This window comes from Vidua macroura, chromosome 13 (genome assembly GCF_024509145.1).
Source record: "Vidua macroura isolate BioBank_ID:100142 chromosome 13, ASM2450914v1, whole genome shotgun sequence".
In the NCBI taxonomy this organism is placed as follows: domain Eukaryota; kingdom Metazoa; phylum Chordata; class Aves; order Passeriformes; family Viduidae; genus Vidua; species Vidua macroura.
In genome coordinates this window covers 10,174,803-10,194,615 of record NC_071583.1, presented here as the reverse complement: position 1 = coordinate 10,194,615, position 19,813 = coordinate 10,174,803, and the positions used below count along the sequence as shown (strand labels likewise).

The following is a 19,813-nucleotide window of genomic DNA, read 5'->3' as shown; positions in this document are numbered from 1 at the left end:
TGGGATCAGAGTGTTCATTTGGTCTTTTATTTGTGAGCTCATGAAGAAAAGTAGTTTGATCAGAAACAATGATGGGCAAACTTCAAAAGCTGTGGAGATCATGCTTGGTTCAAATAAGCATCCAAAAAGGCTGGCCTCAGATCCAAGCTATCTAAACACCTTGGGTGTCCAACATTTAACTGAAAATCTCTGTAAAAGCAGGCCTTACCCACACAATTTTTATTTCTGTCCTCTTCCAGATGGATGAAATAGCGATGCATTACCTTTTCAGTCTGCTACAAGTGAAAGTCAGGGCATGTTGCTTTCTTAATACAAAAGAGAGCTGAAATATGAAGGCCTGGAGTCCAGCTCAGTTCTCATTTTGATCAAATTTGTCTGAACATCAGAGTGGGTTTGTTTACTGCTTCTATTTTACTTCTGCAGAGCTGTTGGCATGAGGCTTGACCATCCCAGCCAGGTTCTGCCCTGATGGAGAGGAGTCAACTGTGCTGGCTTGCACCTCTCTGTGTATCCCTCCCTGATGCTGTCACATCAGGAATGCACCAGTGGTGTGGGATTATGACAATTTATTGTCTATGCAGGAAGAGATGTCCATAGGAGCTGTAACTATCTGTTTTCCTGCCAAATTGCCTGGAGTTGCTAGGCTGGTGTGACACTGGCAACAGTATTTGAGAGATTTGGAGGTTTTCCCCTCCTATTTGCTAATCTTCAGCTATGTGTAAAATACATCTAGTAAGTTTAGAGGTCTTTCATTCTGATAGCCTTCCTTGAAAAGATCAGCTTGTGCATTTGTAAAAAAAAAGTTTATCAGCTTCTTTCAGCACATACAGTACTGCATTGTGTGATGTTTAGCACTTTAGAAAGGAACTGAAGGAAATTTGTGCATTCTTTGGAGGCAGAAATTGAAAATATGTTTCAGGTCATCTGAGCCACCTGTACAAGCTGCATCTACCCTAGAGGAAACAGTAGTTTTGTGATCTCTGTGTTTACAGGAAAGGCAATGTAGGCAATAGCTATAAATCTTTTCCTTGCCCTTGCTAGTGAAACTTTCTGCAAAACACTTTTAAAGTTAATTACCTTCAAGCCCCGTTAAAAATAAATACACAGAGGAGGATTTCTGGTATCACTCAAAAACCCTGTGTGGTCATGATTTGTGTAGTAGGGAAGAGCACAAATGCTCACAGTTGTACTTATTTTGCTTTGTCTAACAAATTAAAAAGAAAAAAAAAAAAGTGAATGTAGGCTGAAATGCAATGTTTACTAGTCCTGACTTAAAACTACTGAGTATGAGGAAGAAGGTACAAGTTTATCAGCCTAGCAAAAATGTCACTTAAGCAGCTGACCCCATGGCACTCAATTTGAATTGCCTCTTGCTGTGTGTCCATAGCCTGTGCCTGCCAGCCCACGGGTTCAGCCAACGCCACGTTCAGCAGCAGCTGGAGATGCCACCCCCGGACAGGATTCTGCTACTGCAAACCAGGAGTGGCAGGTCCCAACTGTGACAGGTGCCTCGTGGGCTACTGGGGCTTTGGAGAAAATGGCTGTCGCCCCTGTGACTGCGCCAGGGACTGTGACCAGCGCACTGGGACCTGTTTCAACGGGTAAAGCCCTGCTCTGGGTTCACTCTGAGATGGGACTCTGTGAAATGAAACAAATTCTGCAGCAATAACAAAAATTGGAGGGTGCACAATCATTTGAAAAGGTGGCTGTAAATCATAAAAGGTTTTTTAGGTTACATTTACACCTTTAAGTCCACTGCATTATTCAAGGCAATCTTGAACAGATGAATCTTTGCAGTAATAATAGGCATTTCCACAACCCCATGGTAATATGTGCAGGGTCTTTAAACACATCTTTACTTTGGATATAGATAGAAGAGTCTGAAGAATCTGCCTCTCATTTGTGCCCAGGGTAAAATGATTTGCTGACCAATTGCAGTTCTACAGGTGCTGCAGCTGTCCTCAGGTCCCAGCCACATCAACAAGCAGTCACTAAGTTACATAATTCCCTAAAAACAAACAAACGTAAGCAAAAATGGCCCAATTTATAGGTTAGGTACTTTAAAAAATGCTAAGTCAGCAGGGGAGGCCTAAATAGAAGCCTAGAGCTTGTGATCTCTCTCCATGGCATGAAGTCTTGCTCACATTTGCACTCCCAATCTGAAGAAAACAAGCTCATCAGTCTGGGCACAGCCAAAGCCAGCTGTCTGTTTGTTTGTTTGTTTGTTTGTTTCCCTCCCCTGTGGTGCCCTAATGCAGTGCTGTGGTTTGTGTCCCCCAGCTATGACAGTGAGCCCTTCTTTCACATCCCCATCGGGGGACGAATTCCCGACCTCGTCCAAACGCCAGCCAACGAGAGCGAAGAGGAGTGGAAATGGAACGATCACGAGCAGGGATTTTCTGCACTGAGGCACCCAGGTACAGCCCAGAGTTTGGGAACATTTAGTTGCCAGTTCTTTCAACCCTCCACCCTGACTGGGTATGCCCCCCCATCTCCAACTTGTCTGTAGTATTTAAATAGTTTTCAGTTTTGCCTGCCCTGTAAAGATCAGCACTTACATCACTTGGCAGAGGTATCAGTGCCACTTACTGCATAACTTGACTTTTCTGAGATGGATATTGCCTTAATACCAGGAAAGATCAGCATTTCTTAGGTTATGGGATCAAACAAAGGTCTCATTAATTACATGATTTACAGCTGGATCTGATTCTTACAAATCTCTTCATTGGGGTGAGATTATTAACTGAACAATAGATCTCATGTGGGCCGCATTTTACTTGACAGTGATGATCAGATTTCAGAGTAATTATTTTATCATATAACAAGAAACACATTTGCAAATAACTGAGCTCACTCTCCAACTTATTCATAAAGTTCATATAGATTATGGGAACTAAAGATATCTAACTTCATAACTGATGATCATTTGCTCTTCTTTTCTCTCTCATGTCCTGGCTGCTCTCCAACCTTTTGTGGTCTGGGGTTTCCCTGCTAGAGAAGTGTGTGTGCAAAGAAAAGGTGCTCGGAAGCGTCAGTGACTTCTGCCAAATGAAATATGCCTATGGTAAGTGGGTGACATGCCCCCAGGCTATGATATTTCACAATGTTCCTGCTATGCATATTGTTGGCTGATAGCTATGAAAAATGACAGGGTTGGTTAAGTCCTGAGAGGTAGGATTTCTTCTGCCTTTTTTGTCTAGTAACATGTTCAACTTCTGATTAGAACTTAAAAGTGTTTTTCATGCAAAGCTCTGTGGTGTTTCCTTCCCACCCAGTTCATTTCCTTCTTTACAGCACAAGGGGTGCTGGAATAATACTCAGTGGAATGATTGGTCTCTACATCAAGAAAAAAATGATAAAAAACCTCACATCTGAAATTCCCTTGCTTTTACAGTCATTATGCAGGTTCCAACAGCCATGCTCATTTACCAAGAATGTATTTAAAACTGTTTATGAACACCTGGCTCATGCAATCACATGAAGCAAGAAAGGAAAGCTCTGGGATCTAGAGGTTTGATGTGCTTCTGGCAGGAGACAACAAAGCCTGCTTGAGGGGCTGATCTACATGAGCCTGTCAGGCCAAAAAGTTATGGGATCTTACTAAATTAAAAGGAACAGAAATGTATCATGGCAACCAGGTGTTGGACCACAAACCAAAAATAGTTCTTCTGGTTTGTTGTACAATCAATAGACTTTTAGTCATGTGACATTCCTGATAGGAAACTTCTTGACTTCCTTCCTGTAGACAGTCCCTTCTCACAGGACAGAATTTTTGAAAGGCCAGTGTTAAAGCAAAACACTAAAGTTTTCAAACTGGAAATAAAGTGTAGAATCAGTGCTTGAAATCAGACTGGTAGCTGCTGGTTGGGATTTTTCACCCTTCCTTTGTATATATACAAGTGCTTTCCTAGAATTTCCAGGTGTTTGATATCAGCCCATTAAAAGATAGTTGCTAAATGACATGGCGAAAGGATGAGTTAACTACTTAAGAAGAAAAATCCAATTTTTATTCCCCAGATTTATTTAAGATCCATCAGTGAAATGGACAAGCACTGTACTTTCTGTAAAACTGCACTTTGGGGTTTTTTTTCATGTCTTCTTTCAAGGTGTTAAAATTCTACCTTTTAGCAGCAATAACCAAAATTCATTTAGAAATTAATTGTTGGTCTCTATTCGGATATGTTTTCTGGCAGTAATAAAAGCAAGAATCCTGTCTGCTCATGACAAAGGGACCCATGCAGAAGTTGTTGTGAAAGTGAAGAAGGTCCTGAAATCAGGGAAAGTGAAAATTGCTCGGAGCAACAGAAGCATTTACCCAGAATCATGGACCAACAGGGGCTGTACATGTCCCATTCTCAATCCTGGTAAGGACAAAATACTCACTGGGGGTTTTGCTTCCCCTGCAGACAGTGCTTAGGAATATCCGCTGTGATCAGCCTTTCTGGGGCAGCATCCTTTGATTCATCCCCACCAAAGCATGTTTGCTTTCCAGCTCACAGTGTTCAAGGAGGGTGGTAAAGGCAGGAGGGGGACAAAGGCATAAGCAGCAGCCGACAAATCCCAGCAGATCTGTGTGCAGAACCTCACTGGAATGAAATCAATTTGTAGTTTTAACCCCTGAGCACAGCCCTGACACCAGTGAATCTGTGTGCCCAGGAGCCAGCAGTGACAGTATGCACATGGATTTATACACATAAGATGGTACATGCATAAACTGGATGAAATTGGCAGAGGTGCTGTATGCCAGATTTGGTTCTTTCTTATTCTATTTGCTAACTAAGGATTTTCCCTTTTTTTATTTTTTTTTTTTTTTTTAACTAGGTACTGACTATCTTATAGCAGGCCAGGAGGACTCTAGGACTGGCAAACTTCTTGTGAACATGAACAGCCTGGTAAAACCCTGGAAGGCATATTTGGGAAAACAAGTATCAGATATTCTTCGAACTGGATGCAAATAATTTCTGCTTCAGAAATTACAGTGCTGGACTTTGCCTTTTAGTAACACTGCAGTGAAAGGTGTAGTTAGTTCAAGCATTCCCATTCAACATGTTCCTAGCTGAAGTGAGGAAAGCAGACCTGCCATCCCTCCTTTCATGTGCTTAGACAGGAAACTTGGGACATGACTACTTTAACAAAAAAAAAAACAAAAAACACAGCCTTATCATACAAGATTACCTAGTGCATCATATATAGATCACAAGTCAGTTCTTCACTTGAGCCTGATTCCAGCCAGAATCATTTTACAAGGCAAAACTAAAGATATGGACTAGTGTTTCTATACTTCAGGTCAGAGTCTGATAATAATATGCATAAACTGCTTTCATAATACATTCATTACTAAATGACCACTAAAAGGCAGCAATTTCTTTCAGCTTTACAAGTGGCATAAAACTAAATAAGCATATAAGAGAGCTCAAACTGATTTACCATCAGACTACAGTTATGCCAATATAATAGGCTGCTTTTTAGGAGACAATATTATCCCACTGCCCAGCAGAAACAACCATGTGGCTTATCTCAGGACAGTGTCCTTTAGAGATGTGCACTGCTATCATCAATGTTTAGTGCTGAGCTCTGCTGCAGAAACCACCTTGGCTCAAACTCCATTCCCAATCCAGCTCCGTGCTGTAGTATTTAGTCTGCAACACCACAAAGGTTTCACAGCAATAACTGCAAATAAGCCTTAATTATAGGAAAAAGCCAAAGCGTGAGGAACTAGCAGCTGCTCTAAAGTGGAAATTGTGACACTACAAAAGCCACAAAGCAGAAACAGGAGGTAAATGGACTGGCTGGAGCATGTATCAAATGAGGTAAGCTGTAGTTCTGGGAGAGCAACCTGGCTGTTCCAGCTGTGCTCAAGACCACTGGCCTTCGAGTGCACTTAGTGCTTTCATTGTGCTTTATTTCTCTTGGTCACACTTCAGGGCAAGATGCTGAAACTCTGCTTCCTTCCCATAGTGCCTGAGGATTATTTCTCCCTCTGCAAAAGTACAGGAGTGGTAACATCTGCACTCCAGGTAAAATTAGTTCTGCTCTGCAAAAGCATTATTTCTAAATCAATTTTACCCTATAGTAATCAAGAGGTAGCTACTTAAATCCTTCCCTAACACAGAATTTTGAGGAAATTGAAGTTTGAGAATGTGTCCCCTGTTTAAGGACTTACAACCAAATGAAGTTGGCACTCTCTCTTCAACTAAGGAAAAATCACAATGAATCAATCTATATTCTTTCAGGGAGTTACAGAGAAAGAGAAGCACACATGCTACTTTTGCATGTTTCAATTCCATGTCTAATTGTTAATACTCCTAGGGAAGAGGAGATGTTTTCATTTAGCACTGTCTGACTGCTAAGTGGGACACCTAGAAACCCTAATACTAATGTAGAACAACAGAAATCCAGCCTACAACTTACGTCATTGTTTTGATCACTTTACCAATGAGAACATAAAAATTCAGCCTCTTCCATTCTATTTACTGCTATTTTACTTTGAATTTCATATTGATTAACAGCAGAGATATCCTCAGCTCATTTGGAAATGCATGACAGGCAAAAAAAGGAAAAGCTTTTTTTTTTTTTTTTTTTTTTTTTTTTTTTTTTTTAGGGAACAAAAAAAAGCTCCAATTTGTTTCCCAACAGGATATAAACAGTGTTTCTAGTGTTTCTTCCTCCCTCTTTTTCAGGAAATTTCCCTTCCTCCACTTCTTTCCCCCTTTGACTTCATAATTTATTTGTTGTTACCTAAACTGGTATCCAACAATGTGGCATCTCCAACAAGCTATTTAATTAATGCAATAAAACACTTTTTAACCAAGACATTTGGCAGAATTTGAAATGTCCACCTTACGAAATTAGGAGCCCAGCAACTGCTTTCTTTACTGTCTCCAGAAATTGTCTCACAACAAAAAGATTAACTAGTTCTCTTTCAAATATTAATAAAGACCTCTACATGAATTTACAGTCTGATCTCAAAGGGCCTCTCACAAGAAATGAAATTCAAGTGTAGGTTTAGAATTAAACTAAGGAACGTGCTTTTCAACGGAGGCCATTTTACCTGCAGGGGATCTTATTTAATGACAATGAGGATATTCCATGTTGGTTTATAGTCAGCACCACATTAAAGCAAACACCTCTATTCCACTTTTTGCGCCAGACTGGTGGTTTTGTGGGGAGGGTAAACATCTGCATAGTTCTCTTCTGTGAATAAAAGTTATTTTTTGACACATTCATTTACTAGCATTACTAGCTACTTCTAGTAGAAATACAACTTGGAACCACAGATTAAGAAAACAAACACCCATTTTCCATACATCATCCTATGAAGGGAATGAGTGCACTGTGAGGGGATGCTTTAACTTTCTTAGGAGGCATAAGGAACCTGTAACATTCAGAAACAACTGGATGTGTCATTCAGGGTACAACAAATCCTATGTCCACCTACCCTTCACATCACTGTTGTGTCATCTGTGTTAATTTGCACTGTGGCATCACCACACATCCTCCTGTGCTCGTTGTTTTGGCCCTCTTGAGCTGTCTGCTCACAGATCATCAATACTGATTTACAATAAGCCATTTTAAAAAACTAACATTGGTGCTATGATCATTGCTGCACTCCTCTACTCTTCCTCTGTGGGGTGTGTCTTCTCTCAGCTCCACCATTACCAACAAAACATCAGCTCCAGAGTGGTTAAAAGCAGTTGAAAAACAACTGCAGACAGGCTCCTGTTCAACAAAATGAAATGATGTCCAGTGAAGAGAGCTGACTAGGAATAAATGACAAACTGCTGGTACCTTCTCTACACTGTCCCACACTAACTGACAGAATTTTAATGAGGTAAAACAAAAGTCTAGAAGCACACAAATTCCTTTTTTTACTTCCCTAGGAATAAGTAGGTTCATTGACGTGTGATCAGATCAGTGCCTCAGATAAACGGGAGACATTGCTGCCAGGTTAACAAGTACTCTCAGTCAGAACTGCACAGGATATAGATCTTGTTTCCAAAACAGCCCTGCCAGATCCCCAGATCTAATGATCCCTACCATGGCCTGCAAGATAAATGTCTCCTTCTAGCCACCATTTTTTTCATCATTCCTTTTGCAGGGAGGAAGGAAAAAAAAAGATTATTTTTGCACCTGAAGCAAGGCCATACCTCTAGGAAAGTTACTACACACAAGTTGAAGTCAGGTCTCTGCAATGCCCTCAGGCTGCACTGCAGAGAACAGCAGGAAAAAAAAAGTGAGTAACTTAATTCTGAAAACACAATTTTATTTTTTCAGTACTTTTTTACATTTTAGAATATATGTTTTGTTAAAGGATCATCTAAAGTTTTAGAGGCCATCTTTATCATCATCAGGATATGTAATACATGTATAGCTGATTCAAGTTTAAGTGGACTGCACAAACAATCCCACCTAACAAGCAAGTTATCACAAGTTATAGATGAATTTGTATCCTGCATCATGCAGGAATTGCAGCTAGCTGATAACAGCCCATCCAGCATTCAAAAGCAGAGATTGCTTTACCACTGCACCAGAGGAGGACAAGGGTGTGCAAAAACTGAAGAATGGTTAAAACTTAAAATCTGTGGAGTATTACTCAGCAATATGGTACAAGGGAGTATGTTGGCAGCAATGGTAGGTCTGTAGGGAGAATACAATTAAAACAATGTCTTTTTATTCTAAAAATTAATCAGAGAAAATTCAACTGGAATTCTATCTATACGTAACTGTTTGGGCTACGTAACTTGTATTGGAAAGGTATTCTAATACATCTAGAAGTGCTTCATGTATTGTTAACAGATTCTTTTAGCTGAACTTTTATAAACATTTAATCACACTCAGCACATCAGCTTTTAAAGGCTAAAAATCAACTAAAGGCACAGGATTAAAGAACAATTCTTTCATAATGAAAGCTTTCTTTATCCCCTAAGGACTACTTGTGACTTGACACAGCAGCACCTATGACTTCACAAAAGCACCTGATAAAATAAAATCAGTATGAAATTACTCTATAAACACAATTGCTCAAACTCATTTGAATCTACTACTCTCTCTCTCCAAGAACCAGCAGCTCAGTGATGGCAGACAGAAAACCAAGGTATTATTTATAAAATAAATATATAAAATAAAAAACACATTAAAACAAGAAATATGCAGCTCTAAGTTTTGTATTGACACAATAAAAATGCAACTTACCATCTGCTTATTTCACAAGCTTGTCACATATTGCCAAGGATCATTTTATCATCTTTATTACATATTAGAATAACCACTGATTGATTTTAGACTTAAAATTGGGGCATATAACTATAGGAGGAAAATCATAAAATGAAGCAATGCTGGGAAACAGAAACAAGGGGTTACTTTACCTATACATTCACAACTGCATGAGTTTACAAAAAAAATTTCCACAATGAACTATTTAAGATTAAAGCTATGATTTCCTTTCTCAAACACTTCAAACACATTACACAGTGCTTTTCACAGTTTCTGGTGTAAGATCCTTACACATATTTGTACTGGATGCAGCACAACAGGTTACCAAGCCACAACAGTCAGAAAGAAGCAAATCCATCGTAAAACACACCTTCAAATGTGTCAGATTACACCCCAAGTTCCCTCTGTCAGTATTAGGTGCACATCCCTACCCACTGTAGGCCAAGATTCTCACATGGTATGTTTTGTACACAGATGCTACAAATGCAGTTGCAGAGGATAAATCCAAACACTTTAGAGCACAAAGGCAATGTGGGAAAAAAAAGCACAGCAAAAAAGAAAGAAGAGGCAACTTGTTAGAACAGAGCACCCCTTGAAAAACAGCTCTTGCTTCCTCACAGACAGTGCACTAGATTTCCATTTGAACAACCAGAAGCTTGGGTGCATGTGACTTTTTTTTAATTTGGTGCCCAGTGTTCATCTATTGCCTAAGATTTCATTTGCATGGCCCGACTGCCTAAGTGCCAAAGATTATCTCTGCTGCTTTTGTGCCTGTTTACTCAGGTTAACTTGGTACTTGGCTTCCTATGTCTGAAAGAGTCACACTGAGAAGTTCTGTGTCATTTTGTTTCTTTGAAAAGCAGCGATACCTATGGTCCCTGCTATCACTGCCCTCAGAACAAAGTAGTTGAAAGCCACTTAACTCTCTACAATTTTCTGAGGGTCCAACAGCTATACTGAAATACAAACACCTCAAATACACTGTAAGACTTGACAGAAATTCCCCTCAAACATTCAGAAACATCAGTGCCACCGAATTCCCTTATGCAAGCAAGACATGAAAGTGCAATACGGAATTAATGCTGCTGAGCGCTCCAGAGTGCTGCCCACAGAGAAAGGCAAGTGTTTAAACATTGCTGGACTTTGTGGGCTGCATTACTGACACTACAACCTTTTATGCTTTGGTTGAGGTAGCCAACACAAGGAGAGAAAAAAAAAAAAACAAAACACAGCCACAATCTCTTTTGAAAAAAAAAACTCACAGCCTATCTTTTGCTCGGAAAGACAAACAATGTAGTATAGCTTATCTACAGCTATTAAACTATAGTGAACTATTAAATTATTTGCACCCCTTAAGAAATTTTCAAGTATTTTAATAGCTATTCATGTTTATTTGCTGGTTCATGATCCAGTCTACTACAGCTACTGAAAAAGCTTTAGGTTTTTTAAGCCTTCCTACCTGGGCTGGGGAGAAAAGAATAAGACAATAAAAATCTGACAAGCTGGAGCAACTGATCTTCACAATCCACAAATTCATTCGAGGTCTCCTTACAGCACAGAACAGTTCTCAAATCCAATCAGTGTTCATAAAAAACCAACCAAACAAAACACCACACCACAAAGACACAGGAGCTTCCAGTGAGGGTAAAAAGTATTTGCTTTTTAATATGCACTTAAGTCACAGTATCTGTTTTGAGATCATTACACCAGGTAACAATTTATTGTATCTCAAAGTATTTTACAAGTGCCCATCTATACATTGAAGGAGAAAGTAATAACCAAAGGAACCCAAAAGCTGTATTTTCAGAGCAAAACTAAAGCCAGTGACCAACATTCTTTTCATTTACCTTAATAGTCAGTTGCACAACACACCATTTTTTAAAAATTCAAAAGGCATCACAGTAAGTAAATGAAATCAAAGAAGATGTGCATTTCAATGTTTTCCTGGCAGTCCTGATCTGATGCCAGTAGTAAAATACAACCATAATCTAGTAATTGAAATTATTTTAGAAATTCTAGATCTAGACCATTTTCAATGTCTTGCATCACTTTGGAAAAAAAAATCTTAAAGGAAAAACAATCATTTAATGTAATTTCTATTGATAGAACTGAATACATTAAATTAAAAGCAGCTACTGATTAGAACACACTGAAATGAAGACAGACCTGGTGTGCCAGTGGAATTTTAGTTGAGAGCTATGTACTTCAAGACATTATTCAAGTCAAAACTCAAGGAAAACTTGAGGGGAAAGAACAGCTGTTAAAGTTTTAACTGTCCAAAACCAGGTTACACAGTACATACACACACTCACTCATTTTGCAGTATTTATTTGCAAGGCTGAAGCTCTGAGATTTCTCCTTCAGGAATAAATTATTTATTACGATACAGTGCACAGAATATGGTGAAACATTTCCTCACTACTCAGAAGACAGACACACTGCAGAAGTCCAAGTCTCTGAAAATGAGAAATGGAGACGACAGCCTCCTTGCATCTTGATTAGCTGGACCCCTTCTCCTCTTTGGCAGCAGAGGCCTCCATAGAGGCAGCTTCCAAATCTTTGCTGGACTTCTCATCATTCTCATCCTCTTGAGGGTAAAGATCTGGGTATTTTTGCATGCATTCTTGCATGGCACGGAATTGGTCCACACAGTCTGATCCCTTTATTTCTTCTGTGCTATAGTGGAAACAAGAAAAGGCTGACTTGAACTGCTCCCCACAGGGACCACTAGCCATTCCACCCAGACATGGGCAATTCCAATTGATATCTCCATTGGGCAATATCAATCCTGAACAAACAAGAGAGAAGAAAAGTTAATGCTCCTTCCAAACATTGATTTCACTCAGTGACAGCTGCTGGGCTGCAGGTGTGAACTCAAGCACTTATAATGCCATCTTAGCTCTGTAGCTTCAAGGCTGATAAACACCTTTCACTTCCCAGCCAATCTGCTTCCCCCTCTGATCCGTATAATCCTTTAATGGGCACAAGTGAGATTAGTTCTCTATCCATCTCTGAATTAAGTCCTTCTCCCTGGACTATAGACCACTGAGAATATTCTAAGAGAACAGCAAAACAGATAGAAGTCAAGTCAATCAATTTGCCAGTCTCTGTCAGGGGAACAAGCAAGCATTAAAATCATTCCATATAAATAGCAAGACTTTAAATCCAATATTAAGACTAGAAATCTTTTAAATCAAATCGAATGGATACATTTTTCTTCTTGTTTGAAATAAACTCTGAAATAATAACTCACAACTTTCCCCCTTCAAATTGCAACTGGAAGACCAGAATTGCAAAAATAAAAATCAGTGTATTTGTAAGGATTAAGTCATGTGCCACAGAACACAAGGAACAGCAAGCCTGAGAGCAAGCCTGCCTGTCTGGTTGCCAGAAACCAAATTGTACTTTAGAACACAAATGAAAGGAGTTAAGTATCACTTCAGTCTCTAAACTGGAACAGCTGTAATCCTCTACTCTGGAACAGTTAAAAGTCCTGAAATACTTCACTTGTGGACTGGAAAGGTGAAGATTTAAGGGCATATGTTCTTCTAGATGGCAACTGATTTACACAATGAAGGTCAAACAGCAAGTTGAAGAACTCCTTTCCTCTGATTTTAGAAATTCAATATAACAGACTTGGTCCTGTGGGCTTCTAGAGTCTCTAATGCAATAAATACATCTCTATTTCCTTTCTCTACCTGGTATGAACATACACAAGTATGTTCATCTATGAAGAACAAGAGAACTATTCTGCTATGATCCAAGCTGGTTTCTTCTCCACTTGAACAGTTTGCTCTCCTCCTCTTTAGCAGATGTTTCTAACTTCACCTCCAGGCTGAGTTTCTGCAGAAGCTGACAGCATGTGCATACACCTTAAATTTAAGCACCTTGCCTTTAGAAAGGGGGTAAGAAAACACCACTGGCAGACAAAAAAATTGAATTAATTCTGATTCAAACATGAAATTATATTTAAGACCTGACACAACTTGACATTACCTAAAATACTGCCACAGAATTCAATAAACTTATTTCTTGTCTCTGTCCTGTGGATTAACAAAGTTCCAGACATACATTTCACTCCTAGGTGCAATTCCTTGGACACCAGGCTGCAATATCATGAACCTTCACTTGTACAGTAAAAGCAGTTCAACCGTTTTATTGCTATATTAAAAGGAATGTTTTATTGTGATTTGCAATTCATCAGTGATGTTCTCTATCTCAGCCAATGCAGTTCAGCAGAAAATTAGAGTCAGTCAAATCTCAGCATTAATCAGACTCTTTTTCATTACAGAAAGTAAAAGTGTCCTTAGCACGATTCAGTCAACTACAGTAATACTGCCATTTTCCATGGGTCATGCTTTATTTGGCAAGATGGTTTTGCAGAATATCTGTAATATTCACTGTACTGATAATATGCACCTAATCCACTGCATCACAACATCTCCAGCTGCCTGGGGGAGAAGCAGGACTTCTGAGACAAAAAAAAATGAGTGGCTGGTGTCAGATTTCTCATTGCTAAGGATGACATAAAGCAGAAAGATGTTAATCATATGGTGTAGGAGAAATACTATTTGCTTTGTAAACTAGATTTTGCAGTCCTATATTCCTCCTCACTAACATCAACCAGTCATTTAAGGCAATTTTTCTAGCACTTTAAGAAGAAAAAAAACACAATTTGAAATGTTCCTGAAGACACTACAGCAATAAAATGATTTGTAAAATAATTCTCTTAAAATAGATTGCTCCTTTTATAACCAGACCTGCCTTGTAAACACGCAAATCTTACTGTGAGTTATGCCATAAACATTACATTCTATTGTATCACAAGATCACTGACTTACACCTATTTTATCACTGAAATAGCACCAGTTTCAGAAGTTCTGTGCACAGAAACCATGCTTTAGAAAAACAAAACAAAAATACAGATGAATAAAGCAAGCATTTCCTCATTCATAATCACAGCAGAATTCACACATCAATGAGTAAGTCCATCAGCAAGCTTAGAACACAATTAAATCGGAAACAGATTTCATCCATTGCCCTTCCTGAGTTGCAAGCCTGCAATAGATAGGATTACTATTTTTAATTAAAATTGAATTCAAACTTCTTTCAAATGCAGCCTGAACCTCACTGATCCAGTGAGTCACAATCTACCTGAACTTACACTTCTGGAAGAGAAAATAACCCTGTAGATCAAGACTTGTGTGAGCAATTGATTGCTGACATCACACAACCTAAAGTCTCATGGCTCATGGGAGCTGCTCATGTCATGGCCAAAGGCAGGCCCATCTGCATCTGTGTCAACACTTGTCTTTGGACTCACTGGTATGAAGTCCCACTGCTGTTCTGAGAAGAGTTTCTTCCCTGTTACATGACAAACACCCCAATAACAAGTTTATCTGCCAGGGATTCACAGTGTAAGATGACAGGAAGCAGGATTGAAAGAGACATAGAAACAGTTCTGTACATCTGATCATTCGTCAAGTTCTTTCTTAAAAGAACATGGAGTTTTGCTTCATCAGTCCCCTCTAGGAACCACTTTAAAACTGTGTATAAAATAAGATGACAGGAACAAGTCTGGAAAAACAGAAGACCAGCAACAATCTGTGTTTGAGGTCCAATTCCCTAAGTATTTTTATCCAACTTTCCCATCACAGCTGTAACACTAATAAAAACCACTTTGCATGCATAAAACTCATCATTGCCTTCTTCATATAAGCTTAATAAAATAAAAAAATTATTCGAACTGAAGGCAGCCAAGATGTCAGTGAAAACCAGGAATCTTTCATGTTTAAATTCCACCATCTGCAACACATAGGACTAGAAAGATGCTTTACAGTAACAATACTATTTCAAAACCACTGCAAATGAATTCTTAATTTGTTTCCATCAGCCACAGCTGTCAAAAGGCACAGACAGTGAACTGTGATCTTCACTGCAGTATGAAATCCTAACCTGAACTTACTCCAGTTTGTCTGCCTTTCCTTTTCCCATGGCTTTTTTTCTTTCAATGTTTTAGCTTAAAGTGAGTCATTAACATTTTGCCTACCAAAATTGTACAGCTGATACAACAAGAACAAAATATTGACAGAAACAAGAGCAGTATACAACTGGTTTTTATCCTAAGGGAAACAGAACATAAGTTTTCCTGACCAATCTACTGATTCAAGTAGACTGCTAAAAGACTAATGTCTGTTAATGTCTGTGACAAAATAAGAACTATCAAAAATTACCACATACAAAACTAAATGTTTATCTCAAGTATGAAAAAACAAAACCTCAAGCACAAATTTCAGGTGTATTAGAAAACAGTGCAGATTATGGCAGGTCTATATAATGCATCTATTCTTTCCCAGATATGACTGGTCTCTTTGGCACAGCAGAAAAGATGAAAAGCGTCCTTACAGTTCATTATACAACACTGGAAACCAAGTCTTCTATTCCATGTAGAAGCTAAATTAGAAAAGCCTGCATGTTACATTAGGTACAGCAAAACGTTTCCCCATCTTCTTTTAAATAAAAGCAAGGCATGCCAGAGCTTCAGCATTTCAACGTATTCCAAACTATTTTACCCACATCTTTCCTGCCCACAAGCTTCACTCCCTACTGCTACATTCTGTGATATGTCCATTTTCTCTCTTCTGATCTAATGTACTGTAGCCCTGGGACATTCAAGAGGTTTTTCAGACTTAAAAACACGGCAGTAGTTTACCATATACTAAGAAGAAAACTCAACAAACTAACAAAGAAAATCACACAACAAGAAATCCCCACCCAACGTTATTGACAGTACTTAAACATACATTATAGTTTCTCATTTTGAATCCCCCAGACACACACAGTCAAGCTCCTGGCTTCCCCCTTTTCTTCTCTGATCTACTGTTGAAGAAGAAAGTGACCTAACATTCTGTAAATGCAGGACTGCTAGGAAACAAACCCCATCACCTCTCCTCCTCACCACAGCCTTTCCACGTCCATCAAAATACACATAAGAGCAATAAACTGATACGGCATTTAAACAAAAATAAAGTGTTTTTTAAATTTTGACTAGTTGATTACCCAAATGTATGTCACACCAGGACATCAACAGACTTATAGGTGCAGGTGAGAAAAACGTTTGGATATATAACTGACTACATGCAGCTGAAATGAAGCCAAAATAGGCAGATAAATGCAGTAACATTTCAACACAAATCTACGAATGAAAAAAGTTAATTTTGATGACATAGGAAGGTGTAGTTCAAATTACACTACACACCGTATCAGCTAACAAAGAGACCCTGTGAGCTCCAGCTGCTAAACTGCTTAAATGCTGCCCTCTAAAGGTCTCTTGAGACACTTCAGAAAGCATAACTTTCACTTTCCAACTAAGTTTCAAAGAGTCTGAAGAATTTACTTCAGCTTCAGTTGAGCTGAAACCAATAAAATCCCTTCCCACAAAGTGAAGAGACCAAAAGATCTGTAAACATAGAGGCAATTAGAAAAAAATAACCTAAACTCACATTTTCATGATAATTATTAACCCAGGACAAAATTTATCAAATCATCATTATTGGAAGTATACTTCATTTGCCCATTATTTAAAATACACAACCAGAATATTTTAAGTCTTGGTCTCAGAAGTATTCTCTCTCTTAAATCTCTATTTTCAGGTTAGATATACTTCAGACAAGAACTGTAATCTTCATGAAAACATTTGCATTTTCAAGGCACAATGATTACAGTTGAAAACTCAATAATTTTAACTTACCTGTCACGTGGCACTGAAAGATATTGATTAAATTGCTTCCACTATAGTATATATTAGCCAGATATTAATTTATATTAAATCAGATATTCAGAGATTGCCATAGTAGGCAATTCTAGCTGCATTGGTTATGTGACCATGCATTGGTTATATGTCTGAAAAACTCACTTCAATGACAGTGATATGTAAAATTCACTCTAGCTTCTCTGAAAATTGCACGCTGTTACTTAAAACAGAGCAAAAACAATCTTAATTTTCACTTGATTAGGCACTAACGTTATTAATAAAAGGAAAAGGTATCCCTGCATATCCCTGCCACTAACCAAAACTAAAAGCCATCAACTAATTATTTGAACAGGCCACTAAGAAAAATCATTACAAGTGTAGAAAAAGAAATACTGGAAGAAAGCGTGTCATTAGTGATGTCCTAACCTGGCAATTAAAACTGCCAAGAGTTTGGGTGTTAACTGCATAACCAGCTGCCCTCAGGCTTTAAATATTCTTAAGTTTTTCTAATTCATGCAGGGTTTGTTTTCTGTTGGATATATATATGATGTAACACCCCTTACTTCTGTTCTTCTGCTCACTACTGACCTTGCTCTTCGTAAGGGTCATCTGGGTCATCTGCAACCAGCTCAGCACTGCTCGGTGTCTCATGGTCCTCTTTGGTTGCAAATATTATTCTGTCTTTTCCTATGATGGAGGAGACAAGAAGCAGTTCAGAGAAATCTGAGAGAGAAAAGAATGATTTACAAAACTGCTGAACACCACGAGGTAATGAGATATTCAATGTGATACACTGAGAATGAACTGTTGTACTTAACAATCACCTTCAATGAGAACAGTTACTAGTTCAGAGGAACACGTACACACGGAAATTCTGTTGTTCTCAAGCTCCAATTTTCATAGCAATGTCCTGTAATAAACAGTAGACTTCACTGAACTGCAAATTTAAAAAGCTGTTTAAAAACAAACTCAAATTACTCCAAGACCAGGACTAACACAGATGACAGGTTTAGAATCAAAAAAAAAAAAAAAAAGAGTGAAAATAAACCAATAATAAATAGCAGTAAAGCATTTAATAGGAACGTATTAATAACAGTGCTCTTCGCTAAAGACTAGTGTAATATTTTACACTAATCATCTGAATTAAAAACAGAAGACAGCCATCACCACATAGGACTAACTACACTGAAAGGTGCTGTGAACGTTACAAGGGATGGAAATCCAACAGAGGAAATTTCCTGCTCTTGATTTAACTAAAACATTCCATAGCAGGGTCAGGGGAGGCTTGCCTGGAAACTTCAGTAGTTTTAGTTTTCTAACAACCCTGCAATGCTCTAACACACACTCTGAGTGTGGAAAAAATGGTAAACTCCCCAAGAATTCTCCAAATTCATAAAGGCCACTACAGTAACTTGGCATATGAGAAATTAGAATCTCCTGGCCCCTCAGTGTGACCTCAGCCAGCAGATGTTCAGTGACATAACCTTGCTGAGTAACCATGCATTGGTTATATGTCTGAAAAACAGATAAATCTAACACATTTTAAAAAACTGAAACAGTTTTCTGACAACTCTGCATTGTACTCCAGCAAACTTTACAATGTGGAATGTTTGGTCATTTCTTATACAAAAGGAGCAAGAAACACATGAACTCTAACACTGACACTGCAATTTTGTAGGGTTGCATAAGGCAACTTAGAGGTATTTTAAAATTAAACAAAGCACAGCATAAAGCATAAAAGAGATCCATACGTTATGACCACCTCAGTACAGTTTATCGTTTGTGGCCAAGTTTGTAACTTACAAATGGCTTTTAGAACTATGGGTGCTTTTTTTCCAGTCTGAAACTTTACATTCAGCCACTTGGCATTACTTAAGAGAACAATGAACTTTATTCATATATAAATAGATATAGATACTTATCTACGCATCTCCCGCTTTAAGAAGTGGTCAAGCCTCATAAATACCACCTGTATACAACATGCTACAGATACAGAAAAGCTCGCACTCTACCCACCCTGTCCGTCAACCTTAAAAAGGCAAAACCCCACACCTCTGGCCACTCAGCTAGGCCAGGATAAATTTAACCCCTGCGGGCAGAAGGCGCTCCGCGGCCGGGAGCTGCCCTGCCCGCACGCCTCAGCCGCTCCGCGGCCACACGCGGTCTCTGCGGGCACCTCCGGCCGCTCCGGGCCCGCTGCGGGGCCTCACCGAGCCCACACGGCTGGGACCGCGCTGCCGCCTCATGGCCCCGCCGCCCTTCGCGCCCTCCGTGAGGCGAAAGGTCGGCGGGGGGAGGCGAGGCGGCGCTGCCGCCGCTACACGCGGACCGCGGGCGGCCGCCGCGCCTCCTCTCTCTACTCCGGCTGCCCCTTCCCCTCACGAGCTGCGGGCAGCGGGTGGTCACCCCGCGGCGCACCCACCCCCGGCCGCCTCACGGCGAGCCCGCCCGGCGGGGTGACATTGGGAGGACACTCGGGCGCACCTTCCTGCCTGCAGTAGGACATGGCGGAGCCGGCCGGTGCCTTCCTCCGCAGCGCGCCGCACGCGGGCCCCGCCGCTCCGCTCCTGCCGTCCCGCCGGCACCGCTCGGGCAGCGCCGCGCCGCTGCTCCACGCCGCGACCTCCCGCCTCCGGAAGCGCCTTCCCGGCCCTGAGGCGGCGCCTGACGCACCTCCTGCCGGCCGTGGGGCTCCGCCAAGCCCCGCTGCACTACAGCTCCCGCCTGCCCCGCGCCCGGCCGCGGGGCGGAGAGAGAGGGAGGCGGGAAGGGAAGGAGGAAGGAAGGGCTTCCCCACCGCAGCGGGAACTACGCGTCCCGGCGTGCGCCGCTGCGGGCGGGGAGCGG

At 40.1% G+C, this 19,813-nt stretch overlaps 2 protein-coding genes across 2 annotated transcripts in view; one reads left to right on the top strand and one right to left on the bottom strand.

Moving 5' to 3' along the window:
- Nucleotides 1–5,309, top strand: part of LOC128813947 (netrin-4-like) — a 43,407-nt gene extending 38,098 nt beyond the window's left edge. Inside the window, exons 6-10 of the mRNA XM_053989433.1 lie at nucleotides 1,388–1,601; nucleotides 2,281–2,417; nucleotides 2,996–3,064; nucleotides 4,194–4,364; nucleotides 4,822–5,309. Of these exons, the coding sequence (XP_053845408.1) occupies nucleotides 1,388–1,601; nucleotides 2,281–2,417; nucleotides 2,996–3,064; nucleotides 4,194–4,364; nucleotides 4,822–4,958 (728 nt within the window). The 3' untranslated portion in view covers nucleotides 4,959–5,309. The remainder of the gene's footprint in view (nucleotides 1–1,387; nucleotides 1,602–2,280; nucleotides 2,418–2,995; nucleotides 3,065–4,193; nucleotides 4,365–4,821) is intronic.
- A 5,543-nt stretch (nucleotides 5,310–10,852) lies between these two features.
- On the bottom strand, nucleotides 10,853–19,784 carry CHCHD4 (coiled-coil-helix-coiled-coil-helix domain containing 4). Its single transcript, XM_053988970.1, has 3 exons — nucleotides 19,451–19,784; nucleotides 17,555–17,653; nucleotides 10,853–12,001 (listed from the first exon to the last, which is right to left on the bottom strand). The coding sequence occupies exons 1-3, from the start codon at nucleotides 19,470–19,472 to the stop codon at nucleotides 11,712–11,714; spliced, it is 411 nt and encodes a 136-aa protein (XP_053844945.1). The 5' UTR covers nucleotides 19,473–19,784; the 3' UTR covers nucleotides 10,853–11,711.
- Between the last annotated feature and the right edge of the window lie 29 nt (nucleotides 19,785–19,813).